Source organism: Pollicipes pollicipes, unplaced genomic scaffold (assembly GCF_011947565.3).
Source record: "Pollicipes pollicipes isolate AB1234 unplaced genomic scaffold, Ppol_2.1 Scaffold_6686;HRSCAF=7923_pilon_pilon_pilon, whole genome shotgun sequence".
NCBI lineage: Eukaryota > Metazoa > Arthropoda > Thecostraca > Pollicipedomorpha > Pollicipedidae > Pollicipes > Pollicipes pollicipes.
In genome coordinates, this window is record NW_023596921.1 from 19,361,507 (window position 1) to 19,384,769 (window position 23,263).

The 23,263-nt window shown below is 64.7% G+C and overlaps 1 protein-coding gene across 1 annotated transcript in view; it reads left to right on the forward strand.

Annotated features, from left to right (window-relative positions):
• Nucleotides 1–23,263, forward strand: part of LOC119108008 (neurobeachin-like) — a gene marked incomplete at its 5' end in the record, with an annotated part of 139,363 nt that overhangs the window by 39,944 nt on the left and 76,156 nt on the right. Inside the window, 2 exon segments of the mRNA XM_037231593.1 lie at nucleotides 134–254; nucleotides 715–851. Coding sequence (XP_037087488.1) covers nucleotides 134–254; nucleotides 715–851 — 258 coding nt within the window.

Here is a 23,263-nt window from a genome sequence, read left to right on the forward strand (position 1 = left end):
GAGAGCCTGGGATTCGCCTACCTTCGGAGGATGTCATGTGAGCATGCCTCCAACACTAGCGGGTGGTCTCGGCCAGTGAGGCTGGTGGCTCTTCTGCACCGCTGATCACCGCCCCTCTGTTCCGTCCGAACAGGCGCAGGAGGAGTTCCACGCGCACGTGACGCTGAAGCGACGTCACCAGCAGAGCGCCACGTCATCGGAGGACGAGTATGACGTCTCCGCCGAGGACCGCGACATCGACAGCGACATCGCCGGTGAGACCAGCGCCTGACGCCTGAGCGGCGTCAGCGGGCGTACTCGTGAGCGCTGGCGTCACCGCTGCGGGCCCGCGGCGGGGTCAAGGTGTGCCTGAGCCAGCAGCGGCGCTGACTGTGGGCGGTGACGCCCCAGTTCACAGTCGTTTCCATTGCCTGCTGTCGAGCGTGCCCGGTCCCCTGGCGTGACTGTCCACAGAGGCTCGCCCTTACGCAGCGTTGCGCGCCGAACTTCCCCGCCCCATGGCGCCGTCCTTGATGTCAGACTGCTGGATGCGCGGCAGAGCTGGGATCAACAGCATCGCCACCATGGCGGAAATCTCCGCGTCGAAGCTGCTTGTAGCGACGACTGAAATGCGATCTGCTGCCTGTCATGAGCTTGCCCTGCCCACCCGACGTCCCTCCGCGCCGGCGTACGCTGGTCGGCCGCGGCGCTGATGGTGGCGCCGCGGTGCGGCAGGTCCCGTCAACATGAGCACGCCGGCGCAGCTAATGGCGCCCGGCCTGGTGGTGCCCGGCACCATCTCCATCACCTCCAACGAGCTGTACTTCGAGGTGGACGAGGACCACCCCGACTACCAGGCCGTCGACGCCGAGGTCAGTCCCTCGCCGGGCGCCGCCCGCGGGGGTGACTCGCTGACCACGGACGGGACGCGCGTGTCCGGCGCTGGAAGGCGCCTCGAGCACAGCTATTGGGTGCGGCCGACTGGTGAAGTGAGACACGGTCTGTTGATCGGCGCGAGGGAAGCCACATTGTGGGACTGACGCACAATGCTGGAAGCCACATTGTGCGTCCGTCTTGGCGGCGTGCGGCCGTGTACGGCGGGCGCCGACAGCCGCGGGCGGGTGGACAAAGAGAATCAGCGCGAGTCCGGAAATGAAAGGAACAGGCTGGCGAGCTTAGCGTGGTGAAATTGGATCGGAGTGGGGCCGACAATGTGTCTCGACCTCAATTCCAAATCGGGGTAAGTTTAAGTTTATCTCGGGGTAAGTTGAAGTGGTGTGGGGTCGACTGCGACTGCGAGATTTCAGCCGGCACTTCGCTCCTGCCTCCATTTCGAAGCTCACACTTCATATTTTGGATACAGTGATGTGATCATCATGATGCGGTGCTCTGTTGGCCCCATTCAAAAGATGGTGAGAGAACTCTGCCTTGGTCAAATTATGGGGCGCACCGGCAATGTCATATGGCGCTGGAACTTGTAAGAACGTTATAATAATGTGCGGTTCCTTCGCAGCACTTTTTCACCAAAATGTTACGACCAAATATTTCATGTGAAGGCAACGACGACGCCTGAACCACTGTGAATGTGAGGTACGGTATAATTTGATGAAGAAGTTACAGTTAACCGTTTGAATCACCCATGCAACTGAATTTCGTCGCGTCACAGTGACAGTTTTCAACCGTCGTGTGCCGTCCGTGCACTCCCGGGCCGCTCCAAGGACTTCCTGGTGACTTTGCAGCGAGACTGTAGTTGGCGTCCGGACGCCAGATGTCGCCGTTGTTTCCTCCTGTGCACCTCTGCCGTCCTGTTGGCCGGGTGCGGCGTGAGTCACCGTCTCGCCGCCGGTCAGCGGGCCGCCGCCGACTGCCGCTACTAATCCACTTAGTGGCGGCACCTCGTGACGCTGCGGCCGGCCTCCAGCGGCCCCGGCTCCGCACGGGGCCCGGTCGGTGCGTCGGTCTGTTGGCCCCTCTTACCGGCACACCGCCCGCGGGCGGAGGCGGGCTGGACCGAGATGGACGTCAACCGTTGCTCGGCTGGGTTTAGTTGGTCCGCTCATCACGGTTCGGACCCCTCTCCTATACCAGACGCCCCTGAGGCCAAGCGGGCTTTGTCCGGATCGCCAGCGCTGTGGCCGATGCGGGCGCGTGGCGCCGACGTGAGCCTGATCCAGGGGCGACGGCCCGCTGGCTGGTGATCGACGGGAGGGCCGATGCCACCCTGGGGATCGGTCGTCGCGTGGGTGACCCGTGTGGGCCCCTGAGTCACTGGGTGGCCCCAGGTGGGCCTGTTACCCGCGCTGACTCCGCCTCGGCCCGCTGCGATGTCGCCCGGGGCCGACTGTCGCCGCCGGCGCCTGTGCCGGAGCCGGACGTCCTCATCAGCTGCAGGCGGCGGCGGTGACCGGCCCGCCGCCGAACCCCGTCCGGTGTCCCGGCTCCGGCTGCCGGGCGGCCGACCCCGGCAGAACGGCAGCCGCCGCCCCCAGAGACCAGCGGTGCTCGTTGGGGAGCGCACTCGGTCATGGCAGACAGGCGAGTGCTGTCATGTCGCACCGGAGAGATGCTGCCGGCTGGAACCGTCCCGTGTCGTCCGGCGACGAGGCCCGACCGGGACATGTTCTGGCGGTCGTCATGACGAGGGTCGGGCCCGGTCGGCCGCAGGCCCCGACAAGCTCGCTGTCGGGTGACTGCCGGTATCCGGGCGGAGATCGCGCGACCTCCCCTGGTCACCGGCACAGGTGAGGCCGTGTAAACAGAGCCGCGTGGGGCTCGCAGCGGCGTTCCCACGCGCCGCGCGCGCCGCCGTTTTTGCAGCGCCCCCGCCGCGGCTATAGTCATCAGCCTGCCGGCGCGCGCATCCATCGCGGCAGGCGCAGCGCGGCCGCCCCGCCGCTGTGAACGTGACCGGGCGGCGCGGCCGTCGCCGGGCCGCGCCTCATGAGCGGCGGGAAGCTCCGCTGCCGGGTACGCGGCGCGCCGGCGGGGGGCGCCGAGGCGGCCGGGCCGGCGGCGCGCCGCTGCCACCCCGCTCCCACGGCCGCCCGAGCGTCGGGCAGCGCTTCCTGTGCACAGGGCTGGCTCGATCCCCGGCGAGGCGGGGTTGAAAGGTCAGCTGTAGCGATTGGTGGGAACTGATGAGGACCGTTGTTGGCGAAGCGGACGGCCCCGGTACTGTGAGGCCGGTGGTGTTGCACCACAGCCTCGGCCGGCGCGGCCGCATCTGGCGCGCACACCTGCGCCCGCTGCTCGCTGCGTTACGCTCATTCATTCGGGCGCGGCCACAGCGCGGCCGGTTTGCGCCGGCCAGAGCGGGCCGCATCTGGCGCTGGTTAGCGCCGCCCGTCAGCCGCACCGCGCCGTCCATTCAGGCGCGCTCGCGGGGCGCATCGCCGCCGCCGGTGCGTTCGGAGTTCTGCCCCGGGTCGGGCCGGTGGTGGCCGTTCCGGAGCCGGCGCTGCGTTGTCGGGCGGCCGGTGCTGACGGCTACGGGTGGGTCATGAACCTGCTTCTGTTCAAACCCTGCTGGTTGGCGTCCGTCACGAGCTCTGAAATTGGCGAAGGGCTCACGACCAGAGACATGAAAATGCGATTACAGCTGCACTTGGGCCGTTTGTCTTGTTGCGGCTGCGGTGGAGCTCGGCTCTGGCAGTTTGTGGTTACGACGATTGTGCCCGCCGGTTGTGGCCAGGCTGAGATGAATGCGAGCACCAGCGGATGGTCGCTATGGTTTGCGGCTTTGTCGGAAGCTGCGCTTGCAGCGCGGTTGCCACCCGCCGTCACCACGTCCGCCCCCGTTCCGACCGACGGCTGGACTGGAGACGGTCACCTGTCCCGCCGCTGAGCGGCGCCGAGCGGCCGCGGCCCGCCGGATGCGTGCGGTCGGCGAGGTCGCCGGGTCGCGGCCCGGTCAGCATTCCTGCGGGCGCCGGACCGGCCCAGTGTAAACAGGCGCGGCCGGCGCAGTCGGTGTGGCGCGGCCGGCGCCGATGATTGGCGGCCGGCGGGCGGCCGGCCGGCGGTCGGGGGCGGCCCGCGCCCACCCGGCTCGGCTGGCGCGGGCCGCGGCAGAGCGCCAGAGGGACGGCGTGGAGCGGCGCTGGCGGCCGGCCGGACACGCGCGCCCCCGGTCGAGATCGGTGACGTGTCTGGCGGCGGCGGCGGCTGCCAAGCGTGCCGGCCGTCCCCGGACGGCCGGCGTCGGCCGGTGCGGGGCAGGGAGGCGCCGCTGACGCCCTGCGGACGGGGTGTGTCTGTTTGTGGACACTCGGGTCTGTGCAGGCCAGAGGCGTCCGCCGCGTCTAGAGAGTGCCGCCGCGCCGACTCGCGGTGGGTCGCATGGTGGGGGTGAGGCGATCGGTGGCGTTCTCCGGCGCTCGGATCTTGCAGCATTGGTCCGAGCCGCCGCCCGCCCAGTCCTCTGCGCGTGGAGTCACGCGGTGACTTCTCCGAGTTTGTAGTGCTCATTCTATGGGCGGTGGTGACGTCTCTGGGTCTGTAGTGCTCAGGCTATGGGCGGTGGTGACCTCTCTGGGTCCGTAGTGCTCCGGCCCTGGGCGGTGGTGACGTCTCCGAGTTTGTAGTGCTGAGGCCATGGGCGGTGGTGACCTCTCTGGGTGTGGAGTGCTCCGGCCCTGGGTGGTGGTGACCTCTCTGGGTCTGTAGTGTTCCGGCCCTGGGCGGTGGTGACCTCTCTGGGTCTCTAGTGTTCCGACCCTGGGCGGTGGTGACCTCTCTGGGTCTGTAATGCTCAGGCCATTGGCGGTGGTGACCTCTCTGGGTCTGTAGTGCTCAGGCCATGGGCGCTGGTGACCTCTCTGGGTCTGTAGTGCTCCGGTCCTGGGCGGTGGCGACCGACCGGGCGGCCTCAGCAGATGAACCGATGAGGCAACTTTGCATCAGTCCGCAGTCGGACGGATCCGACGCTGCTCTGGACAGGCCGTATGTGAGGCGGGATTGGCGTTCCGAGTGTAGGGGAAGTAGGCCATAGATGATTTACAGCTTGCAGGTCTGCGAGCGCAGCAGACGTACGCTCGCGGAGGGCGGCTAGTGCTGCTCAAATGACATTCGTGCGTGTTGCGGCGCGAGAACGGTCAGTTTTGTCTGCATATGCCGCCGTCCCGGTGTACGAGGTCTACACCTAATGGACATTTTCGGCAGCCGTAAAGATCAGAAGAGCCCGAGAGTGCAAGTTGCAACAATATTTACACTATGAGCAGCAGTCCATTCAAGATTGCAACGTCACGCCGCCGCACCCTCAAGCGGTGTTTCAGATTGGCGAAGCGATTCGTATAATTGATAAGTAGTAAGATTTCCTCAAGACAAGCCTCGTCAACACCTCACGTCACACCCCGCTAGCCATCACCCGAGCGCAAACACCCTTCAGACCGCACATCCCAAATGCACAATGAAAAACGCGACCACCCTCCCCGCTCTGCCTGCATTCCGTGCAGCCGTCGCCTGCGGAGCTGCAGCGCGGCGGCGGCCGGCCACTCCTCGGGCGTCACCGCCCGGTCTGTCGTCCGCGCCGCTGCTGACGCCGCCCAATGATTTGTGGCCGCGCGTCGCCGCGCCGAAAAACAATCCGCCCCAGATAACATCGTTCGCCGGCGCGCTTTTTCCGCGCCGGAATGTCGCGTCTCCGTGCCCGCGAAAACCATTGTCTCCGGCCGTGACAAATGCGTCGCCGGTCGTGCAAGCGCGCCGCGGCGCGCCAAAACCCGCGGCCGGCGCGCAAAAACGGCGCACCGTATCGGCCGCCATCTGGAGCCGGGCGGCGGCGGTGATCCGCGCCGCCCGACGCCGGCCAGCAGCGCGTAACACGGCCCAGGTGTCCGGGCGGCCCGCGGAAAAATGTCCCGAGTATGGCTCGGCTCGAATCGGACAGTCACGGGTTTCGGGCTGGGCGAGACTGCAGCGTCTCAGTATGAAGCAGCGGTGTGTCGCGGTTCGGGACGTTGAAGCGTCGTCTTGGCCGGCGGCGTGGGCGGCGCCGGTCGGAGCGCCGGCGGCCCGGCGGCGCCCGGCCAATCAACGGCAGTCACGCGCGCGCCGTGACCGGCCGCCATCGGTCGGCGGCGCGTGGCGACGCGGCCCGTCCGGCCCGGCCCGGCCGCTAACGAGCGCCCCAATCAGCCGGTTAATGACGCGCCGGCCGCCTGATGGAGTATCGATCGCCGGCGGCGGCGCCGCGGCCCGTCACGTGTGCCGGGCTCGGAGGGGCGGACTGTGCCGCGCCAGGCGGGGCGGGGCAGGTCAGGGACAGATTCAGATCGGGGCGCACGGGCGTGATCGCTCCCATGTTGACGGCGGGTGTCGGTCAGGGGCGAACAGGCAGCGTCATGTTTACCCTGTGACCCCTCTCCGAGCGCTGATGTAAGCCAGGTGCAGTCGGATCAGCCTGAAGCGGTACTAAACCGGGACTAGGAGAGCGACATAAGGCCATCTAGGTTCGACTGTTCGTGTTTCAGCTGTCCAAGAGGCGCGAGGTCAGACGAGGTCAGGTCGGCCGCCCGGGGCCGATCGGTCTGGTTACGACCGGGCCGGCAGTGCAGCACGCTAACGACGCCGCTCAAACCGCTCCGCCATTAAACCCGGATTACAGCCGGGGCTCGGATTAATTCCAGCGAGGCTGATTAGCGCCGGGCTGATATAAGGCCGGACGACGGCGGCGGCGGCACGGGCACCAACACACGCGCGCACACACACACACACACACACACACACACACACACACACATGCACGCACGCACGCACGCACGCACGCACGCACGCACGCACGCACGCACGCACGCCTATACACCCGGTCACGGCACCCCTACCGCCAGCAGCGGCGAGGTGGGGGGGGGGGGGGCGTCTCCAGGTCTCGGCAGGCTCCGGCCAGGGGCGCTGGGCGCGGGAGGGTGGGGGCTCAGGAGCTTTGCTGTCTGCGCTGGCCAGTCGACGCTGCCGGACCCAGGGGTCGGGCCGAGATCAGGCCCTTTCGCACGGGCGGTGACAAAACATAACTTGTCCCCTCTCTCCTTCTCTCCCTGGGTGTGGTAGGCAGGTAAGCACTTACATGTTGATACGGCATTCGAAACTGCGCTCTTCTCAAGGCTGATAATGGATCCGCCGTGGTGAGCGCGTCCGTGGAGTGCACAGGTCTGAGGGGCAGTGGGCTGAACTGCTCGGGGTGTGAGAGGACTAGGCGAGTTCGAGGTGTTCGGCGGGTTTCAGGCGCCGCTGGGCTCTAATGCGTGCTGATGGCATGGGCGTTCAGTTGGTGCGAGGTGTTCAGCGCGTCTCTGGTGTTCCATCAAAGCGTCGTTTGCGGTTGTCGATTGAACCCGCACTAGCATTCGAGGGACCGCTTCGAGGCTCGTCCCTTCACCCTAGAAGCAAACCAAAGCAACTGGCACAATGTCCGATTAAACACGCCATAAAAACGCATGAACACGATCCTAAATGTGATCAGATGTCGTAGTAGGCAAACAGACCTGAACGGCTGGGAAGCAACCCCATGTGACACGAGCGTGCGTGAACTGTTCGCTGGGTCGTGCATGATCTGCCTGACTACGGGCCTGACATTGGGACACAAGCCGAAACACATCGACGTTTGCTGTGTCCGGCGTCTGCTGAGACGATCACGCGTTAGCATTACCCGCTGGTAGACTCGTGAGGGAGGCCCAGCACCATGCGATGCTATTAATAGCTGTCAACTTGACGGTAGCGCGCGTACGTTGGCTGGATGGGGTGACGATGGCGCAGAACCACCGACGAAACGAAACGGCAAACTCAACCTCTGGTGTGAGAGCAGAGTGACTCGACAACACCACTAACTGTACGGTAGATTGAACCGATCAGCCTCCTGGCCAGCCACGCCGACCATGTCTTTGGCCGGCTGCTGCTCAGGCCGTGGCTGGGTCCGGACGGGGCGGCCGGCGGAGGCGTCGGCTGCCGAGAGGCGCTGGGCGGCCGGGGCGGTCTCGCGGCCGGTGGGCCGCCGCCGCCGCCGCCACAGCCCGGCTGTCGGCCGGGGCCAGCCCGCCGCGCCGCCACGGCCTGTAAACATTCCGACCGGCCCCGCCCGCGCCGTAAATCGCAGTGCCGCGCGCGCTGTCGTCAGCCCATTGTTTTCCGATAACGAGCCCGATAACATACTGGGCTCATCCCGGGCGTCCGTCCCACCGCTCTCACGGCCTCTCTCTCTCCCTCTCCCTCCTCCCTCCCTCCCTCCCTCCCTCCCTCCCTCCCTCCCTCCCTCCTCTCCCTCCCTCTGTCTCTCTCTCTCTCTTGCTCTCGCTCGCCCTCTTTCTCTCTTTCTCTCGCTCGCTCTCTTTTTCCGTCCTTCCATCTGGCCGCAGTCTGTCCCATGCTTGCAGGCAGAGCATGGAACTACCAATACACGCGGGTGCATAAACATATTCGCGTTGCCATGGTAGCATCCCTTGCCCACTATTCCGGTAGCCTCCGCGCTCTAGTTCCTTCAGCATGTCAGCCGTGGTTATGCCAGCTGTGTCCCGCACCACGGCTGAGCTCACAAGTAAGCGGCTTCCCAGCCTCGAGCAGGCATTCGCCGACGGTCATACATACCTGTTGAAGTAGCACGTCCCGAAATGGCTGATCCGCTGCCGGATCTCCAGACACGTCCGCGCGGCGTCAGTCCCGTGCTCTTCTCACCAGACCTGCGCTGGAGCTCCACCGCTGCGCTCCCCGCTAACCCCTGCCCCCGGCACGCGCCCGGCCGACAGGTCCCCTCGACCCGGCGCCTGCGCGCCGTCCGTCCAGCTATGTGAACTATCCGGCCGGCCGGCGATGGATGCGCCCGGTAATAGCCGGCCGCGCCGGTGGGCCGCGCCCCCGGCCGTCGGCGCCCGGGCCCGCCGTGCCGCCCTGTGAATTAATAGTTTGATTCACGGGCCCGGGTCCGGATACAGCGTGTAATCAGCCGTGTAGTTGCCGCAAGTTTATGTTGCCGGCGTGTGGATTGAATGTAATGGGCACGTTGGCCGGACAGCCGTGATGAAGCGCTGAATGGGCCGGTGTGATCGATGCCCCGCTGCGGTGCCGTACCGGGGCCCGCGTCTCGGCGATGGGGCTCGCCTTCGCGGAAGGAGGCCTCGTCGTCCGCGGTTATGGGTGGCTAATGGCTGGTCATGGGGCCCCAATAGAAACGACTCGTGCCTGTGGATGTTGCTGCTTGCAGAGAGGCTGTTGTTTGAGCACCGCTCACTTTGCATCGGACCGGTTAATTGCGACGATCTTTGCAACAATAGGATGGGAGGCTCCTCGGTCCGCCTCCGTAAGACCGTCTTCAATGGGCCACTTTTAAGAAAGCAACAACAGTCCTTGAGGTATGTGAAAAGTTCTTGAAAACATTACACCATTTCCCCCTGATGCTTGCTGCATCTTTGGAAATTTCAGCTTACGTTCTCAGATGTTTGCGAAGCCTCGGTTGGAGTTTGATATTTATTAGGGTTCGGTACAGAAGTGGTGTCCCGGCATCACAGCGCAGCATTCACTCCTCAGGACTACGGCAACGGAGGCAGTGCAGTCCCCGCCGCCCAGATACGGTTTTACGACTAGCCTGTTTGGGTCGCGACGACATTCGGACCCGCCGACCCGGTGCCGTGAGCGTCGGGCGGCGGCCGGTGCCAGGTGACGGGGCTCTGCTCCCGACGGCCGTCAGTGACGGGCGCGGTGCGAGGTGGCCCGTCACGCCGCCAGCCTCCCGGATCGCGTCGGCCTCTTGTGGCGCGCGCCGTCTCCTGTCCGGCCGCTGTCGGCTGGCGTCCGGCTCCTGTCCGCCGCCGCCGCTGTCCCTCGTGCGGACGCGTGTCCACATCCCGGCGACGTGCGGCCGGCTCCCGCGGCGGCGCGGCCGGCGCTCGGCCGGCTCTGCAGCGCGCGCGCGGGCGGCGGCGGCGCCGCGAGCCCGGCCGTCCCCGGGCGGGACCGGTTCGGCTCCTCTGGCCGACACCGGCGCCGGCGTGCCGGGCGTGCCGGGCCGGACACCGGCGCCGCCGGCCCGGCTGGCCGGCGCGCGACGCCGGACCGCCGCCGCCGCTCGGCCGCCGCTCAGCCGAACGCGGACACCGGCTCGCACTCTAGGTAATTAGCGACACCGGACTGTCGCCCGTCGAGCTGAGCTAGGCTGAGGGACGCGCCGGTTGGGCTGTAATTAATGCTGTGGTCTCGGCCTGTTACGAGGAATGACGGTAATTGATGTGGCTGTGTGATGGACGAGCTATGCGCCTGCGGACGCTTGATCGATGGAAGTTAAACCAGCTCAGCGTAAGTGATATGAATGGGAATCAAGTTCCAGTTAACGCGTGCTTGACGGCATTTAATCAGATTCGTTTTTCGCATGTAAGAGCAAGCCTGGCCTTCCATTGCCTACCGTGCCTCGCCGACGTGAGCCGCCTGCTGCCATGCATGATGGACTTCTCTGTGACGCGCCCCTGATGACCTCTCGCAGCTGTACCTCTGGCTCCCTGATGACCTCTGGTGACTGTACCTCTCGCTCCCTGATGATCTCTGGCGACTGTACCTCTCGCTCCCTGATGACCTCTCGCGGCTGCACGTCTCGCTCCCTGATGACCTCTCGCGCGCTCCCTGATGACCTCTCGCGGCTGTACCCTCTCGCTCCCTGATGACCTCTCGCGCGCTCCCTGATGACCTCTCGCGGCTGTGCACTCCACCGGAGTCCCGCGGACCGACGGTGACGCCTCGCTGGGAGCGGCCGCCGCTCCCGGCGCCCGGCGGTCGCCCCGCGGGTGTCCCGTGTCCGCGGCGCCGCCCGCAGCGCCGCGGACACGGGCGGCCTCACGACGCACCGGTGCTGCGCCTGGCGACCCACCGATGCTGCGCCGGCGACCCACCGGCGCTGCGCCGGCGCCTGCGGGGCAGCCCGGCGCTGGGACGGCGCTGAGGCGGCCGGCGGCGGCGCCCGCTGAGGCTTCTCTCCTCGTCCGCTGTGCGTCCTGGGGCGGCGGGAACCCTCAGGCGCGGCGCGGCTGACCCGGAGTGAGGCCAGGTCGGACGAGTACAGCTTTGGCTGGCAGTGTGCGTGCGACATTCGGTGGGCTTCGGGCTGGCAGGGAGGCTTTGTGGGAGGCAGGCGCTGGCGCATAACGACACCGGCGGCCGGTGTGACCCGAGTCACATCGGCCGCCGTCACGATGAGCCGCATGCCTGCTCGCTGTTACGGCCGCTTCCTTCATTCGAGTAACGACGTCGGCTCTCCTCCCCACCATTCGGTCCGTGATGAAACGTTTTTTCCTGCTATAGAATTGAAAGCTGTGCAGGGCACCAGGGATGGGACGATCTCCATGTTGTTTCGCCTGCTGTCGGCCTTACGGCTTGTCATCGCGGACGCCATCTTGGCCTGGGCCGGTAACGAGCGTGACTTGTTAATTGGTCCGGGCGCACGCGGCGGGCCGCCGGTCGACCGGCCGGTCTCCGTCCACGGCAGTCGTCTCGGTCTCCGTCGCGTCGCCGCCGGGACCGGTGCGGCCTGCGGCTGTGGCGCGGCCATCTCCGCCGCGCTCGCTCAGTCCGCGGTGGGGTCGCCAGTGGCCGCCTGGCAGGCCTGCGGGTCGCCACGGCCACGTCACGGCCGTACGTTCTGCCCTGGGAGGCCGGCTGGTGAGGCTGGTGTCGGCTTTCGGGAGTCGCTTTCTGGAGTCGCTTAGCGCGGGCGTTGGCTCTCGGTTAGCGGGCATCGTCGACATCCCGTCGTCGCGCGCTCAGTCCTGACCGGGTGTCTGACCGTCGGAGGACAGCGGCCGCATCGCGCCGCGACCTCCGACCTTCCCGAGCCGTCGGCCGCCGGGCCGCTCACCACCCGGCTTTGATGTGGACTTCAGTCGGCCGACGCGCCCGGCCGCCGGGTTTGATGCCGCCCCCATTCATGCCGCCGCTCCGCCGACGTCGCCGCCGTGAATGGCCGGCGCGGCGGCGGGCGGCGCCCATTGGTGGCGCCGACGACGACGGCGGCGGCGCCGCCCGCCTCCCCGCCGCGCCGGCCGTCGTCGGTCGCCGGCGGCTGCCGGCAGTGCGACCGTCAGAGGTGACTCCGCGCCGGCGGATGGGCAGCGTGAGCGCGCGGCACGGCGGGACAGCCGCGCCGCGGATGTTGGAGCGGCGCCATCGCTGCCAGCCGGGGACAGGGCGGCGGCCGGGCGCCGGCTGTCGGGCGGGTCTTCCGGAGCGGCGCTGGGTGACCAAACACGGCCGACGTCGCGTGCTGCCGGCCAGCGCCGCGGCGTTGGCGGTCGCGGACGGGCCTGCTCCGGTCGTGGCGGTCCGAGCCGGGTGACGGCTGCACCGGTTCCCACAGGCTCATTAACGTCACCGCACGCATTGTCACGGACATCAGACGGAGTCAACGCGTTACTCAGCGGTCCACCGGAGCTGGCCGGGCACCGGTGAAGCAGTGGGCGCCCTGCTGTCGCGGTCCGTGGCGGTCCACTGGGGCTGGCCGGGCACCGGTGACGCGTCGAGCACCCCCGCTGTCGCGGCCTGCGGCGGCGGTGGTCGCCGAGGCGTCATCAACGGCCCGCGGCCGGCCACCTCCCGCCGTCTCTGTTTACACAGGCCGGGCCGCCCGCCGCCACCAGCGCGGCCCGCGCCTTGTTTATTGGTCTCCATTTCCATTTTGATAGCCGGCCGCGGCCGCGATCCGTGGGCCACACAGGTGGCGGCCGCCGAGAGCAGGCCGCCGGCCGGCCCCACGTCCGTGGCTGCCGCCTGAGCGTGGGCAGGGGGCTCGCCTGGGCCATCCCGAGCGCTGACCAGAAGTGACCGCGCATGGATAGTGAGGACAGCTGGGGAGCAGTGATAGACTGGGCCTGTCTCCGACCCGTGCTGTTCGGGTCTTTGCGATTTTGGACTCCAACGTTTGCGATGCGAATTGACTGGGGAGTTAAAATACTGCGATGTTTCAGAAATGTACAACGTAATCAAATCGCTTACATTTGTGTCCTTGAAACATTGCGATGCTAGGATCGTTGCGCTCCTGGTCACTTGGTGAAAGCCTCACGCTGGTACGGCGGTGGTGGTCATAGAAACCACAAAATACCCGGTTAGTTGACGTAAGACTCGTTGCCTGCGGTCTCACTCTCAACTGTGGGTAAATGTCTACAGCCGTGCTCCAGCAATTGAGACACACACGCTCGCCCGGTTCGGGTGCCGCTGCTGGGTGCCACCCGGTGCGGGTGCCGCTGCTGGGTGCCACCCGGTGCGGGTGCCGCGGTTGGGTACCGCCCGGTGCGGGTGGCGCACGATGCGGGTGCCGCTGCTGGGTACCGCCCGTTGCGGGTGCCGCTGCTGGGTGCCACCCGGTGTGGGTGCCGCCGGATGCGGGTGCCGCTGCTGGGTGCGCTGTTGGGTACCTCCCAGTGCCCGTCCAGCCCCTTGCTGGCGCTTAGATGGACGTCAGCCGTGTTTGCTACCCTGTTCTCTCGTCATCAGCGCTGTCTCTTTCGCAATTGCTTATTTATATTTGTACGGATCCAGATGTAGTTGGCGCGCTGCGAAGCAGTGGTTCTATTTTAATTTCACGTGTTCAGGTTTTGTAGGCGCAGTAGCCGGTGCGAGACGGAGGGCACATGGTCCGTCCTACTTCCGTAGGTGTCTAACATTAACCATTTTCTAGATTGCTTTTTAGCCGAACCAACTATTTCGTAGATTGTGATCTAGGAAATAGTTTATTGGATCACCTTACACACAGCTTTAGGCATTTTTGAATATGTTTCAGAATAGACCAACCATGCACTTCAATGATTATGTGGCCGTCCGAATGAATCATACAGCACCAGCAGCAGCAGAAACAGCAACAGCACCGCTCAGTTTAACATGACAAATTGGTTCTGTATTGCAACTCATACCACAGCCAACATTCTTGATTATTTTGTGCATTAGGTGTATAAGCGACGGAACTAGCTATCCACTGTCCACCAGTTATGTAGCTGTCGTAGTTGCGCGGAGCGTACAATGCCCTTTTATGTAGGTGAACCGTGCATTTGTCGGGGAAGGAATCCCTCGCTCTTGAGTACAGCACTTGTACTAATCACCCACAGATCGGCAGGAGAAGGCGTGCAGGCGTGGGCACAGGATTATGCCGATGGCTCTAACCCCCCCCCCCCCCCCCCCAGTCACTGAACAGATATATTGTTTGCATTTGGTATACATATGCTGTATGTTTTATGAACACACTTAAATTGTGTAACATATGTTAACACACACACACGTACGCACGCACGTACGCACGCACGCACGCACGCACGCACGCACGCACGCACGCACGCACGCACGCACGCATATATATATATATATATATATATATATATATATATATATATGCATATATACCATGCATATATGGTATATCGAATTAAACCATCGTCATGATCACGCCTCCTACAAGCAGTTAAGATGGCTCAGACGCTTGGAGGACCTGGTCCCTTGATAAAGCCACGTTCACCATTCAAATGTGGGAACGCATGTTTTTCGACTAAGCCTCACCCAACTTCCATAGTGTGTGTTTGCCCACGAACTGGGGCAGTCGGTGGCAGAGCCTCATGCCGGCCCGGGAACGACAGAGGAGCCGTCCCTCAAACCCAGACCATCGCCATGTCCCAGCGGCTATCGCGGCCCGTTTGTTTACGACTGTGGTGCATGGCCCCGCGCTGGTGGTCACTGGCATGCCGGCACTCGAGCGGTGCCTGTTTATTGCATGGGTGATTGAACAGGATTCGCTGTCCCGCCGCTTCCCGTGGAATTCAATAGTACTTTGACGACGCGTTGGGGAAGGGGTTTTGCCACAGCGCCAGCGGACGGCGCCGGACGGCGCCGGCGCATGTGCCTCGTGGGACGCGGCTACGGCCACGGTGCTCAGTGACCCGCGATGGGCGCTGGGAAGTGCGAGACGATCGGAACATGGGCGCCGTCCGTGACAGCCGTCTGTCAGGGCGTCGCCAGTCGTCAACCGTCATCCCCGTGACAGCCGTCAGTCGGCCGGGCCGTGTGTCAGGACGTCGTCAGCTATGGCCTGGTTACGTCGGACCCTGGACTGGACGGAGGCGGCGGCACGCGTCGACCGCGCGCGCCGCATGGCTGCCGGGGCCCGGCCGGCTGGCGGCGGACGGCGCCGGGGGCAACGAACGCCGCTAGACGTCATTGAGTTGCTGAAACTCCAAAACGGTCTCGGGTGCGACGTGTCTAACAGCTGTGGCATTGCACCGCGTGCGTGACGAGCATGACTTGGCGGTTAATTGCTTTGACAACTAGGTCCGAGTTTCCTACTCGCGTGAGGAAATCAGATACGGAGCAGGCGGTGGCGGCCCGCTCGCAGGCGCCGCCCAAGGAGCGGCCGAACACCAGGCTGTCCAGCCCGCTCCGCGTGTCCATCACCGCTCCATGCTGGCTCGGGCCGGGCGGCGACACGCGATGTGAAGGCTGGTGCGGCGCGGCTGTGCCGGCCGCCGCTGAGCGCCCGGTCCGGGCCGGTCAGCGGCCGCCCGTCATCCGCCTGTCGGTGTGCGTGGCACGGCGGCCACCGACGCACGGCTACGGCACGCTCCCGGTACATTGCCAGGTAGTGGAGTGGAGTCCACGCACGCTCCGCCAGTGGCCCGTGAACCTGGCGCCAGTTGGCTCGGCGCGGACCAGCCTCACGAAGAATCGGTCAGTTCGGCGCTCCGTGCAGGTCCCGCTTCGCTTCGTGTCCCGGCGCCGCCCCGTCCCGCCCGGCTTGACCAGGTGTTGCCGCCGGCCTCCGCCGCGCGCGGGCGCTTCGCCTCGCCCGACACGACGGCGGGGGAGGACGCGCAGGCGCCCGCGGGCTGCCGGACCGCCGTTGATCCGGCGTCGGCGGTGGCGCATCCAGCGGCCACTTACGCCGTCCGTTGCGGCCGCACCCATCTCGTGCACCCGCCCTTGCACCCGCCCGTGCAGCGAAGCCGCCGGCGGAAGCGTGCTGTCTGCATGCTGTGTTAATTTAGTGGCGGCGACCACGAGCGCCGCGGGCCTGCCCCAGCCGGCCCACCTCCGGAGCCGTGATTTATCAGCGCTCGGACCGCAGCCGCTGTCACGGAACACCCTATTATCGAGAGGTGGTCGCCGGCGGCGGCCAGCGCTGTACCGGCGGGCCGCCGCCCGTGGATCGGCGGACGGCGTTGTACCGGCGACCGGCCGCTCGTGGGTCGGCGGGCGGCGCTGTACTGCTCGCCAGCGCTCGTGGGTCGGCGGACGGCGCTGTACCGGCGGCCGGCCGCTCGTGGATCGACGTTCGTGGGTCGGCGGATGGTGCTGTACCGTCTCGCCAGCGATCGTGGGTCGGCGGACGGCGTTGTACCGGCGGCCGGCAGCTCGTGGGTCGGCGGACGGTGGCGTAAGCAGGGCCGAGTGGCCGCCACTCGCGGCGTCTTCCTAACAATATACTGCAATGATGGGGCTGCTCTGGTGTGTCAAAATTTTGAATTTGCGTGGGGAATAGCACCGTTTTGGACGACTACGATCTCTCGGTTTTGGAGTTCTTGTAATTTCGGACTCCCATCCATGGCAAGGCAGGTCCTTCCGCTGATTCGGCTTCGTTCGGGGCCTTTGGCGGATGCGCTCGAGTTTCCGTAGCACCTCCTGCTCAGACACCTGACTCCCGGGGCCGCGTGACGCGTCCGGCCGGCCGCGGCCACCTGTTGCCGCTGTGTACATAGTTACGGCCGAAGGACGGCGAACAATGGGCTGTTGTCCGTGATAATGGGGCTTCATAACGAGTGTTGCAACGGAGCGGGGAGCGGCATGGCATCCGCCGCTACCCCGCCGTCTGTCTGCACTCCCTCAGTGTGGGACCTAAAACACTGAAATGTTGAGACAAGGCACCAGAAATGGCCAATAACCAAATTGGCGCCATCCATTTTTTTTTTTGTTGAAGTTCCGTTTTCTCTCCAGCCTTTATTTTGTCTGTGGTCACAACGGAGGGAGGGATAATTCTATCAAATCGTGCCAAATTTGCGATAACGCTTGGGGCGTTTCATCAATAATAGATCGCCTCAGCAAAAAGCAGACCTCCGTCTCCGACGTTTGGCGGGGTGGAGAGCTGTGCCGTGCCGCCATGCTGCAGTGAAGCATTTTGGGCTCGAAGCTGGATGTAAAACAGTGATGCTGGTTGTGGCACACCTGCAGCCCTCCGTTTTTGAACTGAGCTCCCCCCCCCCCCCCCTACACTCTTCCATCCTCCCTCAAACCGCGCCGATTGTCTCAGGACCCGTGCACCGCTGGCGCCGACTCCCACCTCCGTCCCCGCCACCCTGACTTAGCCCCCCCCCCCCCTCCTTGGACGCCGCGACGGCGGCGGCACCGATGGCGTCGACACATCGGCGGCGTCCGCCAGACAAAATGGCGCCGGGCCGCCCCACCTGCCGGCCGGGCCCGGCCCGTCCATAAATCATCGCGCGTCGCGCGCGCGGCCCCAAGAGATCGGTATGCCATCAGCGGCCGCGCCGGCCGCCCTGCTCGGCCGGCCGGTCACTCGGCGGCGAGGCGAACGGGCGGACGGGGCGGCGACCAGCTGGGCCGGCCGCACTAGCCGCCCTGCTCGGCCGGCCGGTCACTCGGCTGCCGGGCGGACGGGCGGACGGGGCGGACGAGGCGGCGGCCAGCTGGGCCGACCCAGCCGAGCAGGCGGCGGCGGCTGGAGCTGCGCTGGCCGGCGGCCGACCGGCGGCGCGGGAGGTGGACACGGCCACGGCCGGGTTGGCGTGGGTGGACGCGGTCAGGGGTCAGGGGCGTGGTCGAGCTGTCGCCTCCGCCGGGGACGCGTATGTGGGCTCGGACCGCGCGCTGGACGCGTGGTTTGCCGTTTGTGCGGCTCCGCGCTCCTGCGTGACGTGACGTGACGTGACGCTGTTCCCTGTGAGGCGCACGACCCCGGCCCGGTGCAGCGTCACAGCACCACTTCCGAGCACGGCAGCGTACCCAGCGGCCCCATGAGAGCACCGCGGTGCCGTCGGACGCGGCATTGCAAGTGTGACAGCAGCGGTGACACGTGCCGAGGATGCCACCGCTGGCCCCGAACCTATCCGCCCCGCCATCTGACAGCCGGGAAAGGCTGGTCCGGCCTGCATCAGGAGCGGGGCGTGCGGAATTCAAAATGTGCCCGTCTGGCCTCGCCGTGAGCCGCCCACCCGATCCAGTCGCGTGGTTCCGCCCGAGACTCTTTACTTGTCGGCGTTCCCTTTCAGCGCGCTATGATCGGGCTGGGCCGGCTGTGATCGGGTCTGCTGTGTGCGCAGCCGGCGCCCACTTACGCGCACAAACAGAGCCGGGCGTCAAGTAGCTCAGCGGTGCGTCAAAGGAGCCGCGACCGGTTCGAATCGGATCCGGGCCGTGTAATCCGGGCCGGGCGCGAGTGCCCGTCCGCGGATACGCTATTGACACAGCCGAGCACTTTTTGCCCGGGGGATTAGTAAGGTGAGCGGCGGCGAGGGCGGCGGGCCGGCGTTCTCGGCGGGTATAGACGGCTGGTCCTCTGTGGGCCTGGCCGTCTGGGGCTCGGTTCGGTGAACGCATGTCAGCGGCCGGAAATATAACAGTCGGTCAGGCTGGTTGGCTTCGTTGAACAAAAGGAAATGACGGAGGGCAGACCTCAAGACCCTCACCCTTCCGCGACCCGGATTTCCACGGGTCCAGCTAACCGGCCGTCTCGACCTGCCACCATGGAGGAACTGCTCCCCGCCGTGTCGCAGATTGCCTGCCGTCCTCCGCCCTCGTCAGCGGCGGGCGAGTCTGCAGTCCATTCTGCGGCGAGCAGTCTGCAGCCGCTCGCACGGCGCCGGCAGTGGGGGCAATGGCGGTGGCGGGGCTCTCAGCTCCGCGCCGCTGTCGCCGCCGCCGCCGCCGCGCCGCCGGTAACCGGACCGCCGCCGGTCGCCGCCGCCGGCGCCGGCACGGATTACACGGGTCGTCCGTCCGTGGGACGGGGTCGTGTGGGACGCCGGACGGACGCACCGGCGCAAAAACGCCGCCCGCAGACGGGCAGCCGGCCGGTGCGCTCTCCGGTCCGGGGGCGTGCACCACTCGAGCTCCTGCTCAGACGGTCTGCGGCAGCACTGCTGGCGGCCGTGGGCAGGCATTCGCCGCTGGAATACCGGATGTTTGCTGGGTTGCCTCATTATTTGTTGAGTCGGTTGATCTGGGTCTTAGTTGATGGGATCTGTACTCGTGGGAGCCCTTGTGAATCCGGTTTTTTAATGTGATGGGCTCGGCTTCCATAGGTCGTGAATCTGGTGGCTGCGGCGGTTTGGATCCGGCTTCTTTACCCACCGGCATCTACTACCTGAAGCGGTTTGGCCCAGGTACCAGCGCCTTGAACTGGCTGCAGCGCCAGGCTCCGGCCGGGGCGTCACAAATGCCGCTCCCCGACAGCGCCGAGCTGCCATCGCGGTGCGGGTCCGGGTGTCGTGGTGGCGCACGCGACGCCGCCGGCGCCCGCTACTGCCGGCGTGCGCGCGACGCCGCCGCGCGGCAGCTGCAGCGGCCGGCCTCGCCGGCGTCTGCACGGCTGCCCGCCTGTCGTCGCGGTGACAAATCTGCCGCAGAGCCGTCCGATCGGGCATTGTCCGGGCCGCGCCGGTCGGATTAGATGAAGCTGTAGCGCCGTCGGCCGGATGGCGCGATAAGCGCCGCCACCATGCTGCCGCGAGGTGCGGCCGCCGGCCGCCAGGCGGCGCGCCGGTCGCGCCCAGGTGTTGACGCCGGCCGCCGCCGCTGGCGCGGGCTGGTGTCCGTCCGGCGCGGCGGCCACCAGCGGCGGCCGGCCGGGCGCCCTGTATGCCGTGCAGCGGCGCGGCCGGCCGTGATTGATGACGGCCGTCGGCCGGTGACGGGCCGTCTTCACCCCGAGCGACGCCCGACAGCCGCGGAATGCGGCGCCGCCTCGCGCCCGACGGCCGCCCCGCCGCCGCCCGATGCACGGCACGGCGCGTGGCCGTGCTGGGACCGGCGCGGCCGGGCGACGCGCGGCCATGCACGTCGGAGAGATGATATCGTTGTCATGTGTGCTCGGCCACGCGGTGTGTGGCGCATGCGACCATGGCTTTCCGAACAGTGCATATGTTGGTGTTGTAAGATCTTCGCACTAACACGTGCTTAGCCAGGCGCATGTAATTGTGTGTGCAAAGGCTTGCTTATTTCTGGAGGACTGAGGAAGACTCATTATGAGGAGTTTTATCACGGTACAAGGTTTCAGAAGAATCGGACGATCTGAACATTGACAACGGCTATCCTCACACCGGTGTGGAAGCCTTCTGCAGCGTGGATAAGATCGGATGCCTAGGCATTTCCGACTTGAAAACGCCAGCTCTGTCTCTCTCCACTAGCCATAATCCCCTGACTTTCCTTCGAAAATCTGATATGCCAAGCACATTCTGTCTATGGAACGGCGTGCCTGAGTCGTTCCGAGAAACTATACCGATCGTCTCGCTGGCTTGGCTAGTGCGGATATAGCACAGCCCGTCCGCCCGCATTCTCTACGGCTGGCGCAAAAACGCCCTACGCCCTCACGGGAGACAGCGGATGGGCTTGACCACGCCAAAGGCGTGCATGTTAAAAAGGCGGCACACAGACCACAAGGCCAGACGTGCATCTGGTTTCGTGGAATAATTTTGGGAGGGAGAATAAAATCGACGAAACCTGCCCCAAAATAGAGTGGAGCCCAAAATGGGACTGGACGCCTTCTCACCAGGTGGCCGGTGGCAGATCCTGGCCTCGGCTTCTGATTTTTACATGAATTTTATTCGGTTGAATTACGCTCCAATGATACGGCCCCGAATACCGTAAGCGCAGGTGAGGTTCGGCCGAGGCGCGCGCGTGCCGCTGCCCTGGTGCGGGCGTCCTGCTGGACGGCTGGCCTTGTGCGGGGCGGCTCCAGCTGCTCTCAGCCAGGTCACGTGCGGCGCGGCACGGCGGCGGGCGGCCATTCCTGGTGTGACACGGCGGCCGGCCGGTCCCTGTCGCCGTCCGGGGACGCCCGGCTCGGGGGCCGCGCATGGTCCGACGACCTCGGCCAGCAGCGCCGCTCCTCGGCGCGCGACCACCGAGAGCCGCGCATGGTCCAACGGCCTCGGCCAGCAGCTCCGCTCCTCGGCGCGCGACCACCGAGAGCCGCGCGTGGTCCGACGACCTCGGCGAGCAGCGTCGCTCCTCGGTGCGCGACCACCGAGAGTCGCACGTGGTCCGACGACCTCGGCCAGCAGCGTCGCTCCTCGGTGCGCGACCACCGAGAGTCGCACGTGGTCCGACGACTTCGGCCATCGCCGCAGAGGCGCACCGACCGGTGCTGCTGCAGTGGGCTGGTATACCGATTTTTGTTGATCGGGTGTCTGTGAAAGCGCCTGCACAATGCGAGGAGTAACACCTGACCCGGCAGCAGGGGCAGGGCCGAGCCGTGATAAACTGAGGATAGAAATGTGTCCCGATGACATCATGGCCCACCCAGTGCGCGAGGTCCCATTCTACCCGCCACTTCTGAGAGGATGAAAATCCGCACTGCACCGTATCCGAACTTGGAAAGCCCGCCCCGCCTCGCCAGAAATGTCGCGGAAAACAATGACGCTTGCGAGTGTAATTTTTGCAAGGGGTTCAAGCGTGTACGTACCATAGGAATTTAACTTCAGCAATAGCACAGTAGGCAGGTGAGGTTCGTAAGCAATCATGTGACTGGACTATCGGCACCATAAACACTTCCATTGAAGAGACAAGCAGTGTCTGACTGGCGCTGGACGGCACTTGAGTGGTCAGTTCACACGCTTTTCTTACGCATACCGCACGCACTCCGACAAAAGTGGGTGACGTCATGAGAAAAAATGTGATGTGTAAAATGTACCCGAGGCCGCTCAACTTGGGATCCACGGCTTGCTCAGCGCAATGAAGGCCATGTTTGAGGTCTGAATGTCCGCTTAAATCTTCTTGAATATTCAAGCATACAAGACAGCGGCAGTCGTTAAACCCACTAATCGCCTTCACATGTGACAACGGAAGCTGCACGCTGGGTATTCGAGCATGCCACCTAAGGTCATTGACCTCTTCACTAAAGCGACGACCAGGACGACCAGACGGGAGAAACGAGAAGATAGCTGAGCATGTGCGCAGAGGCGATCGATGTGAAAAGTGGGACGCATTCAGCAAAATATGGCGAAGGCAGATGAGTGGTTACAGACTAGGGCTAATGTACGCGCGGCCGACGCGCGTAAGATACGCCCGCGGGAACAGACCACGAGATCGATAGTGATGTTTCCTTGGCACGTATGCCTAGCTTCTAATCTATCAGCAAATCTGGTTAGGCGTTACTCGTGGACTGAGCTCAAGACGTGTCGGATCTCATTAATGTGTCTCCGTCGGCAGTCTCACAAGAGCGGTGTACCTCGCCCGACCCCACGGGGTCAGACAGACGTGTCAGATCTCACCAGTGTGCCTCCTTCGGCGGTCTCACAGGAGCTGTGTACCTCGCCGGACCCCACGGGGTCTGACAGGGTTCACAGCTCGCCGGGGAACGTTAACGTTACTTTTGGCGAAATGCGGCGTTTTTTACGGTTAGCGATGGTTTCGTTGATCACTCGCAACTGCTAAATGGTGGTTAAACTGTCTTCCTTTCTTGCGGAAATCGGATTCTGCTCTGTGTATGCACTTCATTAATGAAATGAGATTGTCATGGGCCCAGTATGATCACAGCAGCCGGCGCGCCTAAGTAAACAAGCAGCCACTGCCAGTATCGCACGCCCCCTACCTACCACAAGCACTGAAGTATTTGCCACGTTAGCATAACATTTTTGTTTCGAATCCGATAAGAAGGAAACGTAAAGAACTATCTGGCGACTCGGTCCAAAGGAGCAGCGGCTGAACTGGAGCGCATAGTCTCCAAAGTCGTTTCAAGGCTTATGTTGTTACAAAATTGAAAAAGTGAACCGGTTGATGACTCGAGGTATTGAGGCCCATTTCGCGGCATGATCGAATGCAGGTTAGCAGATTGATGGTCGATTTTAGGACCCGTTCGGCTATTTGTCACATTTTTTACATCTGTCATGCACCACTTAAACATTTGCTACAAGAGCAGGCACATTGTCAGCGGTCCTGGCAAGTCGACTGCGTGGTTTGTATGCAGTTTACCGTTTTATTTGTACACCAACCTGAGCCTCATTACACTCAGCCAGTATGCAACTGATGTAGCACCACCTGTTCGGATATGGATTTCCGCCTCATTCGCTATGACATTCTCTACCGTCTCTCGCCGCACCATGCAACCAGT